This window comes from Athene cunicularia (genome assembly GCF_003259725.1).
Source record: "Athene cunicularia isolate RWA chromosome 3 unlocalized genomic scaffold, athCun1 chr3_part1, whole genome shotgun sequence".
Lineage (NCBI taxonomy): Eukaryota > Metazoa > Chordata > Aves > Strigiformes > Strigidae > Athene > Athene cunicularia.
In genome coordinates, this window is record NW_020799097.1 from 35,991,524 (window position 1) to 36,013,934 (window position 22,411).

The window sequence follows — 22,411 nt, forward strand, 5'->3', positions numbered from 1 at the left end:
TGTAATTGCCAGGTCTTCCTCTTTGAAAATGGGGGTTATGTTTCCCCTTTTCCAGACAGCAGGAACTTCACCAGACTGCCACAGTTTCTCAAAAGTGATGAAGAGTTGCTTAGCCATTTCATCCAGCAGTTCCCTCAGGACCCACAGATGCATCTCATGAGGTCCCATGGACCTGTGCAACTTCAGGCTCCTCAGACAGTCTCAAACCCAATCTTCTCCTGCAGTGGATAGTTCTTCATTCTGCCAGTCCCTGCCTTTGCTTTCTGCATCTTGGATGGTGTGGCTAGAGCTCTTGCCAGTGAAGACTGAGGCAAAAAAGTCAATGGGTACCTCAGCCCTTTCCATATTCCAGGTGACCAAGTCTCCCGTTTCCTTCCAGAGAGGGCCCACATTTACCCTAGTCTTCCTTTATAACAGACATAGCTATAGAAGCTTTTCTTGTTGCACTTGACCTCCATGGCCAGATTTAATTCTATCAGGATTTTGGCCTTCCTGACCTGATCCCTGGCTGCTAGGACAGTTTATCTTATCTTCCTTCCAGTCTACCTGTCCTTTCTTCCACCCTCTGTAGGCTTCCTTTTTGTGTCTGAGCTTGTCCAGGAGCTCCTTGTTCATCCATGCAGCCCTCCTGGTGGTCTTATCTGACTTTATCCTGACATCTTTGTTGGGATGCATTGCTCCTGAGCTTGGAGAAGGTGATCCTTGAACATTAACCAGCTCTCTTGGGCCCCTCTTTCCTCCAGGGCTTTATCCAATGTTACTCTGCCAAGTAGATCCCTGAAGAGGCCAAAGTCCGCTCTCCTGAAGTGCAGGGCAGCGAGCTGGCTGTGCATCCTCTTTGCTGCCCTAAGGATCTTGAACTCCGCCACTTCATGGTCACTGCAACCTAGGCTACCCTTGAGCTCCTCCTTGAATATCTCCCTGAATATTCTGCTAAAATGGTTTATCAAGCTTTAATGATCTTTTCTTGTCAGAATGGAGGAATTTCTCACACCACCTTTGGTGGTTCAGATGGAAAGCAAACCACAAGAAAACCAACAGCCATACGATCTGAACACCTAATAGAAGAGAACCCACAACTGGACATAGACATCAAATCACATACAAATCATCATCAAAGCATTTGTGACCTACTTTTTACCACAGAAGATGGATTTTTCTGCATTCAGTCAAGTGCTATTACACACTGCCACCACTAAGAGCAACACGCAGACTATCTGGATACAGTAGTTGAGACCAGGTGTCAAGAGGACTACAGGGGATCATCTGTGCCCAATCACAACATCCACATACCTTGCAAAAGTTGTTTCCAGTCAGTAGAAAACTGTTACTCAAGAGTGGAAACACTAATTACAGATGTTGAAGGACCCAGAGGTTCCCCCCACAAACAAGGTTCCCTCTCAATGCACTGGCTTTATACATTTTAACTGTAATAGTATTTGCATAAAAGTAACTATAAAACTAGAAAGTTCAGAAAGAAAAGGGAAAAAGCTGTAGAGCTAGAGGGCAATAAGGGGAAAAAGGGAAACTATACCTGTGATACTGTTCCCAGCAAATTAATTTATTTTCACCTTCCTAACGGAGTTTTTTTTTTTTTTTTTTTTTTTTTTTGTACAAGTCACCACAGTATTTGCTTCAGGAAGAGTCTGGTAACAGGATGTGAACATTTGTGAATTTAGGAAGGGGCTGATACTATGAAACAGCTTAGAAACTATACATTTGTAATTCAGTTCAGCATGATAGTTAGAATTTGCCAGATATTAATGGGTTGACTTGCAAAGAAACAAAACCCCAACTCTTCTTACATTACCCTACATGACCCTTAATAACCACAGCAGCTACATCATTGTTTTATGCCTTAGAATCCTCAGCCACTGGAAAGAAAAATAAACAACCCATCCCAGCAGTATCTTCAGGAGCAAAGCGTCACCTTCTAGAAGGGCAGCAGTCACCCACAATTAGGACAAGAAAGATAAGACAAATAACTATACACTCACAAACATGCATGGTGTTTACCCACAGACTTCTACCTCTTACATCACCGTAATCCCCCAAAGAAGTCACTGTGGAAGAGAAACACAGATAGTTAAATTCAGTGTTGCTGGTCAGAATTGTTCTGATACTCTGACCATCTGCAAGCAAAATGAACCAGCTCAATTCTCTAGTATTATAATCAATATAATTGGGACTGAAAGCAAGCAGGTGAACATGAGTTGCTCTTCACTGTAGGGTGCCTAGTAAGAACAGTCCCACACACTGGGTCTGGATCTGTGACTAATTTTCTTTCTGAATGCAGGAGCAAACGAAGTTATTGCATGATGCAGACACCAGCCTTTCTTTTCAGAAGAGCCATTGTGTTCAGAGAAATCTTGGCTCGAAGCATCTTGAAATCATGAGAATCCTTCTCTGTATTTTAGTATGTTTTGAATCAGGCTCATAGGGACCATATCAGAGAATCATTTCAAAACCTGTTGTTTTACTAAGTAATGACCTTCAGTTTATTTTCTGGAACACCTCTGCTAAATCCTTCATTGCCTACCTTTTTAATTTGTGTACATGGCACCATGTAGTGAACAACATCACAATCAATGCTGCTGCCAACCCTCCCTCCCCCTTTAGTATCAATAACATGATATATAAAGTCAGAACTTTGTGTTAAAGATGATCTACACACAAAAATTTTACTCAAGTTATTTAATAAAACCATTTTGTTAAAAAATGAGTTAGTGATGATTGGAATTTTAATAAAAAATTTCAGAAATTACAAAAAATGTCATTATATAACAAACAGAACCTGAATATATGAGAGGAGTTAGACAAATCTGGTAGTATGGTCTACAGAAAACCTATGCAGAAGGGAGATCATCTGTTCCTGAGTTGTGTTTCTTTTTGTGTTCTTCTGAGATAAAATGATTGCCATGTAGAATTTTCTCTTTCTACCTGAGCCTTTGTGCTAGGTATGTCTCTTCTATCCATTTTTTGACGCTGATGTTACATACGCACAGTTAAGAGGCTCTCTGAATGCCCAAGAAAGAAAAAATATCTGAGGCCTAAAAGAAATACTCCAAATGAAAAGCAGTGTACTGTAAGCAGCCTGTAGGCAAAAATAACCCAAACTAATTCCTATACTGACTAGTCAGAGATGCTCGTCCGGTAGCTGCCCTGAATGCTAGGGCTGCCACATAAAAGCTTGCTGCCTTCTCAGCCAACTCATTCTGCAATAAATAATAATGCTCCTTTGTGAGAAGTGTAATTTTACTTTACATACCATTACACATCAGTAAGTCTCGAAAACTCTGAGAGCGATGGCAAAAGAGAGAGTATGAAAGGAAGCAAGGGCAAGACTGAAAGAAAGAAGGACAAGGGGGTAAGAGAGTGAGCACACAAGAGTAAGAGGGAGCTTGAAGGGTACGTGACAGAGCACGAGCAAAGGGCACAAATCAGTAAGCCTCTGGAAGTCCTTCCATTCCTATGGCATCCTTACCAGCTTTGTGCTGCTGAGCCTCTCAGACCCTGAGCCACAGCTGCGCAAGTCAGATGGTGCCACGTGGCAAGAGTGACAGTCAGTCTGGAGCCCAAGTTGGGGCAAAAGTATCTTCTCTGATTGACTGAAGCAGCCAGCCAGCACCTATCTCATCTATCAAAGTCCCTCAGAACACCCTCCCTGTCTTTCTGCCAAAAGAGTCACTGCTGGACCTCCAAGGTCTGTACTTGGATATTACATTTTAGAAGAAATCTCCTGCATCTAGATTAGGCTGTTCTATCAAAGTGCATCTTTCCTCTATACATATACCCATTCATGTAAATTATTCCTTCATAAGGCTTTACAATATCTCTGAAATGTTTCAAATCTGTATCTAATAAATATTACAGGAAAATATTTTTTCAGTATTTACATATAAAACATATAAAAATATGATTATTGTAAGATTACTTCTTCGATGTCATCTTCTAAAGAACCAAGGGTCTTAACTCCTGGTTTGCTTGTAGTGTGTTGCAAACGGTGTCTGCTTAGGTTTCTTACTTCACCAAAAAGGTCACTGTCTTCTTTGACTTTACTGGCTTTATCAACAAGAAGAGTATTACTAGAGTCCCAATCTATGTCAAAAGGTGTTGTATCATTATTTTTAGAAAGAAAGATGGTACTGGCACTGCTTCCAAAGAGCTGCTCCATTAAATTGGACTTCTTTTCTCTCTTACTATTGAAATCTGCATTTTCCTTAACATTTTCTTCTAAGTTGTCGCTTTTTTGAGTAAGCCAACTCTGTCTCCCTGATCCTTTCCCAAAGGAAGGTACGTAACTACCAAATGCTATCTCACTACTTAAATCTAAGGTCCTTACATTTCGTTGCTTCTGCCCTAGTGCTCTTGTGGCATCATCTCGGCTGTCATCTACAGGAAATCCATTAGTAACCTTTCCAGGAATCTCAAAGAATTGATTAGTTTTTTCTTTTTTCTCCATGGAATGCAATTTTCTTGCTGTATTTATGAGTGGTGCTTGGGAAGCAGGTTTCATGTTCATCACATTTTGAGTTTCTCTATCAATTTCTTGCATTTTAGCAAGCAGGAACTCTCTTTTTCGCTGCTCTTCCAGCATTTCAGTGCTTTCTCTCTCTACTTCAGGTTTGTGGACTTGTGTCTCCATCTTTGTTTTCTCTTTATCCAATAAAAAGCTGCTTTCCTTTTTCATTTTGTCATATTCTTCCCTTTCCCAGTCTGCAAGAAATGATTAAACATTATTTTAAATGTTTTAGTTTTAAAATTACTTTAAAAGAATATTTTGAAAATAATGCAATCAAAAGCCATTGAGTTTTTAACATGCTCTTCTATGCATAACATGGTTTCCCCACTGCAAAAATAAATTCTTCAAAAATTACAACAAAATTCACACCAGGTTCTCTACTAAGATATAAAAGTTTACTGTCATATTCCAAAGGGATTAGGACATTATCCACGTTTTAAAATTTTCAGAGGAATTTCATTTCTGCCAATTGCCTCTCCATTTCCTGGGTCTGAATGAAAATTAATACAACATCACTGATTTTAACAGTTCTGACTTGCACAGTACTTTATTTTCCTTTGTCAGCACCACTGACATTTGGATGGTTCTGGGATATACATTTGGGGTTTTTTTTTCCATGAAGGGAACTAGTCCTGGGAAGCTACCAGGCCAAAAAGTCATGGGAGTCATTACTGGTTTCAAGTAGCGAATGCTTTAAAATATACTGCGTCTGCTGCATACAGAAAACACCTTTACGTTGAACTCAGTGAGAATGTCTGTGCAAATATCAAATGTCAGTTTGGTGCCCCTTTATAGCTGTGCAAAGGTGCAAAACAATAATAAACTTCTAGATAGAACCTGCAGATACTTATGTGTACAAGAAAAAGGAAACCTCTCAAATATTTCTCTCTTCAAAATATTTTTCTATCATGAGGTATGTCTTTGGCCAAAAGCTGAATATGACTTCCTGGCCCCTTCAACTGCATTCCCCTTTGAACACTTTATTCAAATTTCTGACTGATGTTTTCACAAAATTCCACATTATCTATTCTACTTCAGATCAAACTTACAATAATAACTGCAATTAAATATATTTAATATATATATATTTTTTCAATAACATAACATTATACCAAGTTAAGTAAGGAGCTACTTTCTGTATGTAAGGTGGGAAAAATATCAGCTTACACTGTAAGATGGGCAAGGTGGTCAAATCACCCTACTTAAATGACATAACAACAGATTCTTGGCTTATATAAGTTGTGCACTGATGTCAGCAGAGGTAGAAGATTTTACTCAGAATTCACCTCTGAAAGCAGCTACAGATTTTTTTAGAATTCTTCCTTGTCATCTAGAATAAGTGTTACTGTTCATTAATTATAAACATGAAAAAATATTTTAATGTGACAGGTTGCAGTCCACCTAAAATACTTCAGATTAAGAGACTTATGAATGAAGTCATTAAGATGTTGTGAAAACCAAATTAATATTTTCTGGCTTGTCTCAGGAATAGCGTGGCCAGCAGGACCAGGGAAGTGATTGTTCCCCTGTACTTGGCACTAGTGAGGCTGCACCTTGAATACTGTGTTCAGTTTTGGGCCCCTCACATCATGACAGACACTGAGGTGCTGAAGTGTGTCCAAAAAGCAACAAAGATGGTGAAGGGTCTAGAGCACAAGGAACTGGGGTTGTTTAGCCTGGAGAAAAGGAGGCTCAGGGGAGACCTTATTGATCTCTACAACTACCTGAAAGGAGGTTGTAGTGAGGTGGGTGCATGTCGGTCTCTTTTCCCAAGTAAGAAGTGATATGATAAGAGGAAATATCCTCAAGTTGCACCAAGAGAGGCTTAGATTGGATAGTATGAAAAATTTCTTCACCGAAAGGGGTTGTCAAGCATTGGAACAGACTGCCCAGGGAAGCAGTGGAGTCACCACCCCTGGAGTTGTTTAAAAGATGAGCTGACGTGACACTAGGGTGTAGTGGTGGACTTGGCAGTGTTAGGTTAACAGTTGGACTCAGTGATCTTAAAAGTCTTTTCCAAACCAAACCATTCTACGATCCTAAGATTCTAATAAAAAAGCAATATTAAAATACAATTATAGAAACTGACATTTCTCAAACAGCCCCACCAAATGATTCAGATAACCACAAGTGAAAAGAAACTACAATTTCAAATTATATGACTGAAGTAGACATGTACTGAAAAAAACAGGCCATATTAAGTAAAGCAGATTTGTTTTACAACAGTAAAAATCTATTGCGTACCTCAATAACATCTAACAAATCAGAGATAACATCAGCATTTACCTGCTATGTCATCCTTGTGTTGTAAAGCAAAATCTCTCAGGCTTCCATATTTTTTCATGGACAGCATTTTTTGCTGCTGCATACTTAATCACAGCTGAGTACAGGGGACAGATTATTCTATATCCCATACTTCTTTCTGATTCTCTTTGCATAATATAACTGAAAATAATTTTCCACTGTAGTGATCTCTGCAAAATCATTTCGCTCTTCTCACAAGAAACTAGCAGCCTGCCTTGATTAGTATTCTATGGTGTATTTTCCAGCCTTCAGCTGCCTGTTTCCTTACCATCATGTAGTTTTTGAACCCTCTCCTCTAAAGCCTGTATTTCCTGAAAATGACTCTGTTTCTCTTCTCTTTCCCTGTCTCGGTCTTGTCTTAGGAGGTCAGCTTGCTCTTTCTGTTCTTTGTCCTGAGTTTCTTTTTCCTGAAATAGATTGATACAAAACAGAAAGTGATAGGGAATAATAATCAATAAAACAAACAAATAAAACCATATGAACTTCTACATCATTACATTCTTACTGCTAAACATAAAAATGAGCAAGTCATCTAAACCAAGCCAGCTTTGACAACCTAGGGGTTTGGCCCTAAAATCTTATCACCTCTAACATAGTTTTATGCACCTGAAACAAAATGAATAGACAGTCACTCTGTTCTGTATTACACCTCTCATGAAAGCTGCAGCTCCAATGTCATAAAGCAAAATTATCACTGTGTTAGGGTAGTTCTCTTTAGAAGTCAGAAGTTTTATTTTCAAGGACTTTAATAGAAGGCCAGACTTCATCACCTTATTCTTTTAATAAGCAAGCATCTAGTTACAAACAAGCAATAAATCTATTTCCACAATCTGATCTTTTTACTCAAGTGAGTGGGTTGTAGATTTGGAGAGTTTGATAGTGGTGCTTAAAGTTATGGAGAACTAAAGTAACAAACAGTGAAAGAGAAAGGTTTAATCTTAAAAGGAAAGAACCTGCAGAAGATATTAATGTCAGCAGTAAACATCACTAACAGAAAAGTAGTAGCAATGAGGTGAAGAGAAAGCCAGTGTAATTCAACATGTGGATGCTAACTTTGTAGCTTGTGATTATTTTAGGGCAGAATAAGATTCTAGATTAAAAGAGAAACAAGATAAAATTACTAGTTAACAAACAAAGAAAATATGACTATTAGCCAAAACAACTTCAAATATTTTCCCTTCATGTACAAGGCTGTCATTATTTTATTTTAAAAACCAAAAAACTTCATAAAGAGATGGTGGGCAAGTATTTAAAATGCTTGACTTAGAAAAATGATGAAAGCACAGGCTACCCAAATCTAATTTATGTTACCTTAAACCAACAGCTATACATGAACTAGAGAGGTTTGTAAGATGACATATAGTTGGACTCCATGAGCTGCACTGCACCAACTGTGCAGTTCTGTAACTCACACACCAAAGTATATGCTGGAAGAATGCATACATTAAACTACATCCATACAGAAAGGATTTTGGAAGAGAGAACATATGAATGAAACAGTCATAAAAAAAGCTTCAGTCCTACCAGGAAGCCAGTCAAGACCATCATCAGAGAATTATTACTGACAAATAGTCCTAGCCTTATGTAATCAGAATTTGTACAATTTGTACCATAATCTGTGTCATTCTGATTTGTAATACCTTACAAATCTCTTTGATTTTAGCCTGAGGTCACAGTATTTGCAATACTTCTAATGGTGCTATTTTATAATAAAAAGGGAAATGGAAAACTGAAAAAATCCAACCATATTCACAAAGCTGGAAAGACGACAGAAGAAATACCAGCATTATGACAATAAGAGGAAGTGTTAGATTTATGCATTGTGAAATAAATCTGGAAAGTAAAAGAAACCATAATTAAGACCAAAGCAAAAAGAGAGACAAGGCAGCCAGCACTGTTACAACAGATTGCTCAAATAAGCATTATAAATAAAGGGGAGAAAACCAAAATGAAGTCTTAAAAACTTCAAAGAAATGACAGTGGCAGCACACTGAGCAAACTGAGCTAACAGTTATTAGTAAAACATAGAATATGATGAACTAAGCATCACAAAACCCAAGTATGATATTTCTGGAAGGGCAGAGTTGGTCTTAAAGATTGCAATGTTTTCTAAATTATATTTCCTATATATTCATATTTGTATATTCACCCATATTTTCTAAAATAAAAGTTGTGCATTAAACAGTCTGATAGGTGAGTGATTGGAGGAAGTTTCAAATTTTTATGGAACTCACTATTTTAGGAAGAATCCCTTCTTTCTTGTTTACTGTGTCACCACAGGCAAGCTCTGATTCTGGAAATAATTCTACTGGTGAGAAGTATCCACTGGTCTGCACACCTTTTGTGAGCTGTGATCCTTTTTTAATATTTTGGTTGTTGGCTGTAGAAAATAGAAACGAATTAAATAAAGTTTTCACTTGAAAATATCCCACTATATACCTATTTCTCGTTTTACTGATTTGCAGGAAACATAAAAGACATTGGAGCCAATGGAAGTGGAAAGTATTGACGTTCCACATAGCTGTTTTCAGCATCTGTAAATGCTATTTAAAAAAAAATTGCACACAAAACTTCTACTGAAATAAAATAAAACCCCCTTAAAGTCATTACTGTATACTGAATATTTGTTTAAAAATCCCCACAAAATCTCTCACTCATCTTACTGCTTGCCACAGAAGCTACATGTAGAGAAGCAAACTCATAAAACTAAAATTCACTTATCTGCATCTTTGAAACACACACACTTATCTCTATGGAATGACATTTTAAAAAATCTGAACCTAAAATAAAATAATAGTAGAACAGCTATAATAAAATGAGCAGCAGACAAACTGTTTGAAATGCTGGCATTAACTATTTAAGTCAGTCCCATAAATTCCTGCTTCTTCTGACAAATAGATTCTACTGATCCAGTGAAAACTGTCCAAGCACACATACAGACACACATATATACAAACATATTTATGTGGGTAGCATAAGGCTTGAGGCTGCCTTGTCACACCAGAAGAAATCACTGCACTGATACTTTTAAAAGATTATGTTCTGGGACATATGCACTCTTTGAGAAAAAAAAAAAGAGTGCAGCTTATCTGACAGACAGTAAACCTGAATTAGGAAAAAATAAATTAAAACCACCACCAAAATATTCATAGCAGTGAAGTATTTTTAAAGCATCTGTAATTTATTGTCATTTATTAAGAGAATTTACAAAACAATCTTTCTCTCCTCTTTCACCCAGGAACACCTGCTATGAAAGGAGTTATGAACTCTGATGAAGCTCTGGATTTTGGTTCTGCTGCAGCTACAGAACAGTCAAATAAACAGCGTGCCCTTCTTTGTAACAAGTGCTGTGTTGAAAGCAGTGCAAAAAACCAAATGTTCTTGAACAAGCACTGGTAGGGTCAAACACTGAGTGGCATGAATAATAGCAGAGTAATTTTAAAGTGTCGCTATTAATTTTTCTGCCTTTATTGCTTTATGTAAGTTACCTCTTTTTCGTTGTATAATATCCATGTCTTTTCTTGGTGATAGCTTCAACATACGATTAGCGTATATATTTTTTGCTTCAAGTTCTCTTTCTTTTTCCTGTGAATTAAAGAGGTAGGTATAACAATGAGTTACTAACATTTAATTTACTAGTCATTAGCAAAGCTGTAAATTACATTAAAAATACATGCTGTAAATAGAAGCAGAGAAGTAATCAAATGTTACATCTGATGTTTTAAGGAGAACAATCACATTACTAACTTAGCTTATGCTCTAAGAAAGCAGACAGAACTAAGCAGACAGAACCCCCCAACAAACTTATTAGCAAAATGTTCTGGAAAAAAAAAGCACCGAAAATAAAACTAAATGCCAATGCTTCCATCAACATGAGTAAGATTTACAATGTATTTATAGATTGCACAACTGAATTTTCAGTATTGTAAAGAGTTAAAACATTTCAATGCTAGCAATGTTACTTGTCACAGGGCATGTCAGTACCACTGAGCAGAGGCTCACTGCATCACAGAGGTAGAGATATAATCTTCTTTAATGGCATTTATTGAATAAAATACAGATGCAAACAGTGAGTTATCAGAAATCATCTATAAAATATTTTGAAAATATTAAACTCTCCACTAACAAATCAGGCTTAAAACACTTACTCTAAACGTAGAAGTTTGAGTTACTAATGCTGCTACTTGCTTGGTAACTAGTAAGGTGGTAAACTGGTGCACCTCCATTATATAAGTATGTTAGAGACTTTGGGTTTCAGGGTAATTGTCCTAGAAATGAAGTACTTCAGCTCAAGTAATTTAATTTTTTTTCCTAAAGATAAGCTGACTAGGTAGAACATAACAATACTTTCAGTCCTTAAATTTAGAATGTGGGCAACAATGGGGTAGGGGGATGCAAATAAACCTTTGCACAAAATTTAGCAGCACATGTGGATATCAAATACATGAAATTAATCTTTACACAAACCTACAGTAATGCAAGTACATTAGTAACAAAGTACTGTATATACCTGCAGATTTAATTTTAAATTCAAGTGTAATTTTCCAGTATATCTTGTGGTTTAATCTCAAATGCTTGCCTATGTACTTGATCCTTCTTTTTTTAACTTGTGCTAACAATAATGATTAACGTAGAGACATTCCTACTATAGACAATGTAGGGTCGGAGCACAGAACGTTTCAGGAAAAGCACTCACATGTAGTATATAATTAAGTACACATCAGAGTGCAGTCACTGGTAAACTATTCAAACCCGATTACAGATACTTCCAAAGATAAAATGCCAGAACATGTTTAGCAACTTGTATTGCTTCACATTCTACCTTCAGCTTCTGATTTAGTTGATGAAGCTCTTCTTGGAGAATTCTGTTTTCTTCTTGAGCCTCATACATCTTTTTTTTCTTTGAATGTAACTCTCGTTGAAAACTGCTACCACTTAATTCAAGATTTCTTTCCAAATCCTTCAATTAAAACAAAATATTTTAAAATAACTGAAGTACATTTCTTATAGTCAAATTACTTAAATAAAATTACAGTAAATCAGCATCTTAAGAGTCAGATATCAGCTCCACCACTGCTGTAACACTGAATACATTTAAACCCTTAATCCTAAATTTGAGGGGGCAGACAGAGCACCTGCAGATGCTGCAGCTCATCCTTCTGGAGTATTGAGAGGTGACGTGAGGACATAATGGGAACATACACTACTTTCTGCAAGGCTCTTGGCACAGTGGACCTCCAGATCTCTAAGACAAATCTCAAATTGATAGTTAAGAAACAGAATACCTCCCTGTAAGAGGGAAGAAGACAAGAAATAAATTTTAACCTTTCTACTAGAAACAAATTTGTAACTGTGATTTCATTTACATAGCCTTGCCTTGCTATAGCTGTTTTAAGTGAGCCTGTGATGATCAGAGAAGGAGTAAGAGTAGAAGAAAAGCCCTTACTTTTTAGAGAAGCCCTTACTTTTTAGAGTATGATTCATTTTAACATTATCGAGTACTACAAACACTGAAATACCTGATCATAAAACTACAGATGCCAGATGGTGATACTACAGGGCGAGGTGATGTGGATAATAAGTTTATATCTTGGTATTTTGGGATTTATTTTATGAAAGCTTAGTTTCCAGTTTAATCCTTTGGATTTCCAGACCTATTATCTCTGTAATGTAATTTAGGTGTAATTACTAATATAGACATCAAACTTTAACATCATTTAAATGACCAACATAATTTCAGCTAAAAGTAGTATTGCATACAACTACCAACAGTTTAACAGTGTTAACACAATTATTTTTAAATGAGTTTTTAGACATTTTTAGAGTGTAGATGTGTTTACAAAAATGTAAACGTTTTTGCTGAACAAAATTAAAATATATTGCACAAAATTCTTAAAATGGATACCCATGGAATGTTCTAAAGTTCATTTCAGTATTAAAAAAATTGCTGTAATTTTGTTCAGCTCAGTTCTCATATGTGCAGAACAGTGGACAATCAAACACTGCATGAATGAAGTTTACAAAATTGAAAAAGAATTACTATATATATATGGTTTTTAGGATTTTAGTATACAGTTCCCTAAACACCCAGAAAATTTTTTAACAAATGCTTCCTCTCCAAGAAGAAAAATTAGATTGCACAAAGTTGTATTATAGTTGCATGCACTTCTGAAATGTTATTACTGGTTATAAAAACACCTAAAAGCACAAACCGACAGTTTATTTTCTGACAAAATATACTCAATTTGAAAACAGAAATTTGAATTCACAGCTACCAAGTGTGTAACTATATAATCACATTGGAAATAATTTACTTGGTGCTGCTTATGTGTAAAAAAAAAAAAAAAATTTTCTATTTGCTCCACAACTGTGAAAAAATACAATTCATGAAGCTCATTATGGTAAGAAATTACCAGAATTTCTTACAAAGAGAAAGTAATCTCACCTTAATTCTTCTTTCACTGTCCTCTAGCCTACTCTCTGCATAGGCTAGTTTCTTTGTCAGGTCATCTCTTTCAGCAAGGTGCTTATCTGCAGACAGCTTTTTCAGTTTCTGCAAGACAATTTTTGTTCTGTACAGTTCACCTTCCGAATCTTTCAGCCGTCTCTCAGTTGCACGTTCCCTCTCTTGAGATTTTCGTAGGCGCTCCCTTAATATTCTGATCTCATTGTTGTGCCGGGCAAGGAGCTGAGAGATTTCGTTTTCTGTATCTTCAAACTTACTCAAGGCTTTCTCCTGCCTGTGCTGAAGCCTCTTCAGTGCCTTGTTTTCCTTCTGCAGCTCATCTAGTTTGATGTGGAGTTCAGTTAGTTCATTTCGGAGCTCATTGATTTTCAGCAGCCTAGCAGAAAGAACTCTTTTTGTAACAAGATCTATATCTTTTGCAGGAGAATCCCTAGTGAGGCTCTGAGAACGGAAACCCCACCGTGTCTCTCTTTTGCTTGGTGCATATTTGGAACCGAATTTCTTTGTGGCTACGAGAGGAAAAATAAAAAGCATATTTACTATAAAACAGTGCAGTCTGTCTATTCAGACATCCTTTCTGCAATGAAGCTCTGCCTGAAACAATTTTACAATACTTAGCAGAGATTGCAACTTTCAAACCAGACAATAAAAGGCATGTATGTGATAGACTTATGATCCTTTTGATAGATAAAACCCAGAGATTTATGTTTGTTATGTACTGTAAGAGATAGCATTTGCAGACATCAATATAGGACCATTGTAAAGTAATAATCTGCAAATCTTATCAGAAATTACAGTCATATTTGGTTAATATTTGATGATGTTTATTAAAATGTTTTAGAAATACTGTACTCATGCATACAATATTATCAAATGCTTTTAAAATGGCAACAATTAGCTGAGCACTAGCTAGTTATATATTATGCAAGATGTAATTCTCTCAGACAAATGCAGTAGTATTTTCAAATCCAGCTGCCATGCTTACAGACAAAACAGCAGATTTCAAAGGCTCAATGCAAAAAGCCTCCAAAGCAAAATGATAAATCCCACGAAAATTCAGTTCTCCCGTGAATAATTTATTCTTGTATCACAAGTTATTTGCCACACAGTATTCTTATTTGATTACTAGTATGCATCACTCACATTCCTATTTGATATTATTATTTTATGATCATCCCCACAGATAAAAGCTAAACATTTTGTTTCTATCTTATTTGCCTCTCAAGCCACACTCAAAGAATGAAGGATATAATGCACCAAAAATATCTCTTAAAAACAACTGAATATACAGAGAGTGCATAATTCATGAAGGTACATCAGTGTTCGGAAGAAACATACTGTGCAGCAGCTTTTAATTCAGGCTTGAAAACGGTGATACAGAAATAGTGCAGTTACGTATACACAGACAGTGAGTGTGTGTGACAGCAAATTCTTCCTCCCCTTTGGCACTCACCATGTTTCTATTCTACAGAGAATATTTTGGAGCAAATATAAAAGCTTTAAAATATTTTCTTATAATTTCCTCTAAATATTTTTCACAAATATTCATTTTCTGCTTGATGCTTATTTTTTCCACAGCTTGGGCAAACAAAAGGCGGCTTTTTTTCCCCCCTTTACAAAGAATGCTTATGTCACATTCAGGTGTGAAAAGATTATCTAATACATGCACTGCAGAAATGATGCCACTCCTATCACCAACTAAGGCCATTCCCATTAACCCCAGGCTTCCAGCCCCTTCAAGAATTTCTCCACATTTAGGGCAGAACAGACAATTCCAATACCAGGTTTGCACTTTTGACCATATAGTTGAATTAGGGAATAGTGTCTTTCAAGGACACGACATTCATAATACCTTCATGTAATAATTATGTTCAGTTCTGGCTACGTAATCAAAGAACTAGTTATTCATTGCCCCCTCCAAATTAAATAGCACAGTGGAACTGCAGTTTTTGTTTCCCAGACAGCTAACCCATGACTGCTACGGAGAGGATGCCACTTCTGAACACAGAGAAGCTTGGCAAAACACCAGTTGCACCAGGACACCGACACCATCAAGGATTTGAAGAGATATACTCCCTGGGCAACTTCAATGTTTAAGGTTAGATCTTCTGGCACACTCAGATCTTAATGTTGGCTAAATGATTCACACAGTACCTAGCACTTATGAATGAAATAGAGTACTTGCTTGAGAAAGGCAGGATATGCTCTGACTTCACCAGCAAATGTATGCAATTATTTAGAACAAGCTGCCAAGGTACGGCAGAGAGGCTTCACATCCCTACTTCAGCACAGGACCTCTATAACCACTCTCTGCCTTTCTGTAGGGATATTCACTTCTCCATAATTTCAATCAAGCAAGCAGATTATGTAGGTGAGGTGTGTGAGAGGCAAAGTGGAGCTATTTCAGCTCAAATTGGAGATATTTTACCCTCAAGGAAGGACAAGGAAAAGCTTTCTTTTGAATTTCCACATGCACCTAACTTTCACCAAACACATTTTCTCTCTCTTGCACATTAGTGGTCCTTCATTTGTTTGTTTTTTGAAAGTACTCAGTATTACACTATAAAGCTTAGTCAACTAGACTTCCACAAGACAGAGATCTTTAGGGGTATTTTGTCAAAGAAATTTTAACAATTGTTTCGCTTTTACTGACTGCATAGTAAGGACTTGCTTTGAGTCCTTGGCCTCAAGTCTTTTTGTCAAAGACAAAAAGAGAGCATCAGCATGATTCAACAAAACGCTAGTATAAGAACCACATTCACTTGTTCAGAAAAATATGTATAATTCTGAAAATCACTAAAATCTTCCTTATGTAGGAAGAGGTTATCAGTTTTCAATGGAGCAGTTACAGTCTATCTGCCATCTGTAGCATAATTCACCTGAACCTTATTTGTAGATTCTCATAATGGTAGTTTCCTGCTTTTATTTCAGCTTTCAAAGATTATTGACTCTTTAAAGCAGTTACAAAGCAGCAACTTTGCTATCTACCTACCTTGGTAGTGCACAAGGCTGTTTGAAGTTTGTGTTTTGTGATCTCTTTTTTCTTGGCTTGTAGATGGATAGCTTAGTGTTGGCGACTGGCCAGATGAATGAGATGTGTTATCTTCATCTGAATAATAGGAGTCACTATTTTTATTCCCATCTGATTTCCTGTCGTGTTCAGAATCTGGGCTCCTTACTCTTTCGCCCATTTTTCAGATTTAACTGCTTCCCAGATTTTTCTCAAAAACTGTTCATTTTGACACAAAGGACCTTTCAGTTGTTACAATGGTAGCAGCTGGATTATTTCTTTGGATTTATCATCTTCATCTCCAAAGCATGAGACCTTTCCAGTTCGGTTCAGCATGCAGTAGTTATCATTCAGAATGCATTTTTTCTGTAACAGTTTAGAGAGAGGGAAAAAGTGAGAATGAGCTTGCTGTTTAGTTAAGAAAGAAAGGTAAAAAAACCTGTAAAATTATTCAAGATTCCTATAAACTTATACTCCATGCTGTGCTACATTAGCCTTATCTATACTAAATGTCACAGACATATCTCTAGGAATGCTACTAGTATTACACTCAGTAGTCTTAGAGTTCTCTCTGAGTTCACCCTCAACAGAGAAATCAGAAAATTAACACAGCTAAATCTAAAATAAGAAATTACTCCTAGGTTAAGAGAGAGGGGAAAAGAAGTATTTGGAAAACAGAAGACAAGTGAAAGTTTGATGCTACTCAGGAGAAGAATGTAAATATATTTTTAAACTTTTTAACCAAACAATGTATGCAACTAGAGTTGAGATATTTGTAGAATTTGACTAAATCTTCCGTATCACAATTTCTGACACTCCAATGATGTTAAACAATTGGCTTGAAAATCAGTTGTCCCATTTGTCTGGAGGACATTCTGTCCCTAACCACCAATGAGACTGTACCTATGCATCACAGTCTTTGCCCTGGAAAGTACTCTCATACCCTACAGCATCTAGGGCTTCGTGCCTTCAGGAACTGGCAGAAGCACGCACATTTGTGACATGTGCCCTACAGGAAAATGCAAATACAACCTTTTGGAGTTTTTATATCTGATAAAGAGAGACCACACTGCTGGTACATGGTATATATTAGATCTGCAGCAGGTATAAAATGAGAAGGGCTGCTCCTACAGCCTGTTTTCTGATGTAAACTGAAAAATCTTCTAATTTCAAAGTAAAAATCACCTTATTTTGCACTTTTGGAGACACTTCCTGCCAATATAATGGAGTAAATATATCCAAAATTTGCCTCACCTTCTCAGTCAAAAGAATTTTCTCATCATTTTAGGAAGTATTTTACTGACTACATTCAGCCTCCCATGTCTTTTGTCTCTCTCACCACTTCACAGCTCTCAGGCTTATTTCACCATCTATCTCCCTTCAATCCAACTTCAAGACATCAAGCCTCTAATGGGTGAATAAACTGGACTTGCATCAGAGCCCATAGGTTCTGCCTGTTTAATGACATAAGCTCCTAGCCCATTTCTAAATGGTAAAGCAAACTACACACAAAAAATTGAGCAGCTTTCAATCAAAATGCCTCTACATTGCGGGGCATACAACATACCTGTAAACGAGCTGTAACTTTGTCACTATATTATTTCCCCTTAATGCTTCTCGGCCCTCTATTCCACTGTCTATTGCATAGCCAAGCAGAACAGAAATGTCAGTTGCCAAGACAGTTTTCATTACAAATTCAAGCTTTTTGGCCCAGTTCACTGTTAGCACAACTCTGCCTCCAGTGACTGCAATCCATCTGCCCTCATATACAGAAGGAATTAGAGGAATAAACATCCCACAGATTTCTCAACTGGGAAGCTGCTGGGAAATTAATACTGAATTATTTGGAAGAGAGGTTTTTTCTTTACTTAGGGAGTAACTTTTGAAAATAATGTTTTTTAAGCACCTAAATATTTTCAAAGTGGTCCAACTAAACTACATGCCTAAAACTTAAGTCAGAGAAGATTCTGACGAAAATTAAATTTGCACTGCAAAGCCCAGAAAGATCTTGAGATGCTTGAGATCATTTGTCCCAGAGACTGCTAAACACATGCCAAAGTATCAGTTATTGTGAACATTCAGATGATCAGTGATGATCGTTCTTTTCTCTTCTGAAGTAATGCAATTAAAGATATTTCAAAAGTATATACCTAACCATAATTGTATTATCTTGTTTAAGTGTAATGAAGACCCTCATATATGCTAATGAGAGCAGAACTAAGATCACGTAAGAATATTAGAACCAGGGTATATTGCTACTCTCAAACAGCTCCACTCCTAAGTCCTGGCCTCACAAACATCTGCACAGAATCTATATTGTTTTGCTCCTTGAAGAGCAAACCAAGCCCAAACTGAAACAGGGACAACCTATTCTTTAGAGAGTACACAGGCAATACTGCGTCAGTTCTGTTTCCCCAGGACAGAATCTCAGAGAATACAAAATTAGAAAATAAACTAATATATTTATATTAAAATACTAAAATAATATACTCTGGAGGGCTGCAACACCTCACATTATTACTGTCATCCTGAGTGAAAACAAAAAACCATTAAAAACAGTAGTTGCATTTGTAATTCACACAAAGTGTGGTGGCGCCACTGAAGCCAAAGGCTTCATTTCCAGCTAACAACATGGGCCACAAAACTTGTCAGACTTTATCTGAACTAATTTTGGGTGACTGGAGCTTTGTTATAGCTTATTTAGCTGCCACAAAATTAGTTAACAACCAGGGAACTTACCTGTTTTAGCTTTTTGCTCAGCTTTGTACAATCGTCTAGCATGTAGTGCTACATTTATGTTTTTAAATAACAGACAGCTATTACAAGCAGTAATTCTGTGAGGGCAAACTATCTACAACCCTTGCAGAAATGCAGCATAGAAGAGTACAAGCACGGGGCAATTGCAAGGACCTGAAAGCACAAACACAGGACAGTAGCAGGGCCCTAAGCTATAACAGCTCACCCGTGCTCAGTCACTGGTCATCAATGGGATGCAGTCTTGCGAGCTGGGTAACACCAGTTTTGTAGGAAACATATAGAACAAAGAACAAGTACTCAACATATGTAAAACACACCACATAGTAAATTGAGATGTAATATGGAATCATGAATTGATGAACAGAAGAACAGAATAGAATAAAGAGCAAGGTGCACAGTGTATTAAAGATATAAAAATTGTCCCATATGAATCCAAGGCAAGGAGGAAGAAACCATCACCATCCTCCTCCTGCCAGGGAAGGATTTGGGATTATGATGACTTGCTGCAAAGTCCTCCTCCTCCCAGATGAAGCCAGTCAAGTCCCAGAGGGAGAGTGGGTGGGTGAAGATAACACCAGAGAAAGGGTTTGGTTCTAGTTTGTGCCTGTTATCACTGTAACCGTATATAACTTGAACTGTGTTAGTATCTGGACTAATACGAAGTCTTTGATTAGACTGTTAGTATTTTAATTAGACTAACAATCCACTGTTGGCTGTGCATCTGTGTTCCTTGCTTGCTCGTAACAACATGCTGAATAAAACAAACTGGTGGGAATTCAAGCAACCTAGTCTGTTACTTGGATGCAAGTCTGTCCCAGGGCCAGAGGGTCACATGTGGCACCCGGACTCCCAAAGTGGGCACATCAGTGTTATAGGCACCACCACATCTAGAAGTGTTAACTCAGCCCTGTGTGGAGGCAGGGATTACTCTACAGTGCAAATATCTTCAACAGACACCCCCAAAGTTGGTCTGTCTTCAAGACACAGGACAGAAAGAAATCATTATGCAGGCTTTTTCTTGAGAATAAAACAAATATCAATGAAAACAAATGGGACTGCATTTAGAGAAAACATAAATGCCGACAGTTCGATCAGTAAGATGTCTAATTAGATACATAAAACAAGAACGCTCACTTTCACTTACTGATTTAAAGCTGATTAGTTATTTTATAGTCCCACAAGTGTTCATTGAAGAGGCAATAATATTTTTGAAGAATGCTTTTCATAACTCAGTGTATTTAAAACAGACAAATTTTAAGAACTGGAGGATTAATATTATCCATCACTTCTGTACTGGATATTCCCCACATTTGAGAATATTTTGCTAAGTATCATTTTGACATACAGCAACATAAATGAACAGTAATTTTTGATGTGTTCTGGAAGTACTTTGAAAAGCAATGGACTGAAAACAAACTGAAAAAGGTGAACCAATAAAAGCTCCCTTAAGAGATCACCAAAAACATTTTCTGAATCTTCAAATGGTTTTCAGCTTTATAAATTGGTAATATTATCATATTTTCCATATAAAACAAGAAACCTTAGTCTGTCAAGCCTTGCCAAATTCAGTTTCCCACTAGTTTATAATGTAACTTGATTAACATAAAAAATGCATGGTTTAGCTTGAGAATGAATGAACCACTAGGATATTTGAGTTTTACTTCAATTAGCCTAAGGACTGTCTAATTAAGAAATGCTTTGGTTCATTGACTTTTCAATTGTTACCAAGTAGTTTGAGTTGATTATAAAATAAGTTCAACTTGTGTGAGTAAGATCCACAAAGATTATCTATTTTTCCCTCGTACATTTAATAAGTTTGTGAGGAGCAAAACACAGTGGGTTGGCAGTAGGTCTACTAAGCTTTCCCCCACCACCAAAACCCCAACCCTCTCTCCTCAAAAACTTCACACATGCTTTTAAAAGCCTAATGGCGTCAAGATCACATCAGTACAGGATGGCTGAAGTAAATCTAAGACTTGTACAAACTTTAGAAAAGGTTTTGTTTCCAGAATATCATATTCCTTAATTTCAGCAACTACTGCTATTTAAATGTACTTATTTTGTATTGAAAACACGATTACTGTTATAAAAACCAGTCAAGCTCCAGGTCACTGTGAAGGATGGATGTGGCAGACAAAATAGAGAACACAAAACAACTCCAATGGTGACAGAATACTGTCTTCCTATCATTTAAATACTAGATTACAGGTATTAAGCAATAGAGAGAAAGGAAAATTAATCAGTAACTCTTCTCTCACAGTACACCTAGAGCTTAGTTCTGTAATGCATTACCCATAAAACTTTTAAAGTCCTTTTCAATCTTAATACCTTTCTAAGATCAGAAGCAGCAAGATGCTTTTACTGGTCACCATATGACACCTCCTGGATACAGGACCTCTTATGGTCCACTCAGTTTTTCCACCTATTCCGAGAGGGACAGCGCAAGAAAGACCCAGCCTCAGACAAGTTCAAAAGCATCAATCCAAATTATTAAAGTGCTGAACTTAAGAATGACTTAGAAAGAAATTCGTCTTACTCTTCTTCCTCCACTCATTTTTTTCACATTGAAATACTATATTTTTTTCCAGAAAAGAGAGGAGCAAAAGAATTTACGTGTATCACATCAAAACATATTCACTGATGAGGCTTTAATGAGGAGCAAATATTTTATTAGGGATGCTTTCTGCACAACTGCTGACTTATCTGTATACATTTCTTCTAGGCTTACAAGCTTTTGGTGAATTAAAATACTATACGGTTGTAAAAGCCAGTGTTAAATTTATCTGATTCTGTGACAGTAATATTTGGTGTAACTTTCAGCAGCAGATCTCAAAATGAAAAAGTCTATATGAAAAAAGTCCATAAATCTCAGGTAAACAGTACCTGAGAAACAGCAGTGCAAATAGGTAATACACAGGCCAGTCCTACGGCGAGGAAAAAAAAAAGATTATGTTTCTAAATCCTCTACCGAGGAGGTGCATGCCGTTGTTCATATTTCCGCCTATACCTCCGGTGTGTGTAGACTTACCTAGTTCAACTTAGCCATTCCTGAAAGCAGCTCTCCAGTTCCCAAAGAGTAAGCAAGAGATTTTCCTTCACTGGAGAAAAGCTCTTAAAAAACAGATCAAATATTACTATTAATTAACTCTTTTTAAAAACAACTAATGACTACACGTGAGAGCACATTTTCAGTGCAATAATTCTGCCCGACAATAAGTGGTTTCTGAGGAAAGGGAGTGACATCCGCGGCCCCGCTTTTCTGACGGCCTGTTGCCCGCAACCCGCAGGTGCTGGGGACGAAGCCTCCCTCCGCGCCCTAACCCCACCGCTGGGAGCCCCGGGGCCGAGCCGC

The 22,411-nt window shown here is 37.1% G+C and overlaps 2 protein-coding genes across 5 annotated transcripts in view; one reads left to right on the plus strand and one right to left on the minus strand.

The window, feature by feature from the left end:
- SH3BGRL2 (SH3 domain binding glutamate rich protein like 2) overlaps positions 1 to 22,411 on the plus strand; it is a 136,930-nt gene that overhangs the window by 42,804 nt on the left and 71,715 nt on the right. The gene's annotated exons all lie outside the window — the stretch shown is intronic.
- LCA5 (LCA5, lebercilin) lies at positions 2,667 to 22,405 on the minus strand. Of its 4 annotated transcripts, XM_026845219.1 has the most exons (9): positions 22,088 to 22,405; positions 19,265 to 19,307; positions 16,285 to 16,668; positions 13,272 to 13,801; positions 11,649 to 11,786; positions 10,315 to 10,411; positions 9,061 to 9,206; positions 7,095 to 7,233; positions 2,667 to 4,716 (listed from the first exon to the last, which is right to left on the minus strand). In XM_026845219.1, the coding sequence occupies exons 3-9, from the start codon at positions 16,481 to 16,483 to the stop codon at positions 3,920 to 3,922; spliced, it is 2,046 nt and encodes a 681-aa protein (XP_026701020.1). In that variant the 5' UTR covers positions 16,484 to 16,668; positions 19,265 to 19,307; positions 22,088 to 22,405; the 3' UTR covers positions 2,667 to 3,919. The 4 variants fall into 4 exon arrangements, with proteins under 4 accessions (XP_026701020.1, XP_026701019.1, XP_026701021.1 ...); XM_026845218.1 differs by lacking the exon at positions 19,265 to 19,307; XM_026845220.1 differs by lacking the exon at positions 19,265 to 19,307 and having other exon boundaries at positions 22,084 to 22,405.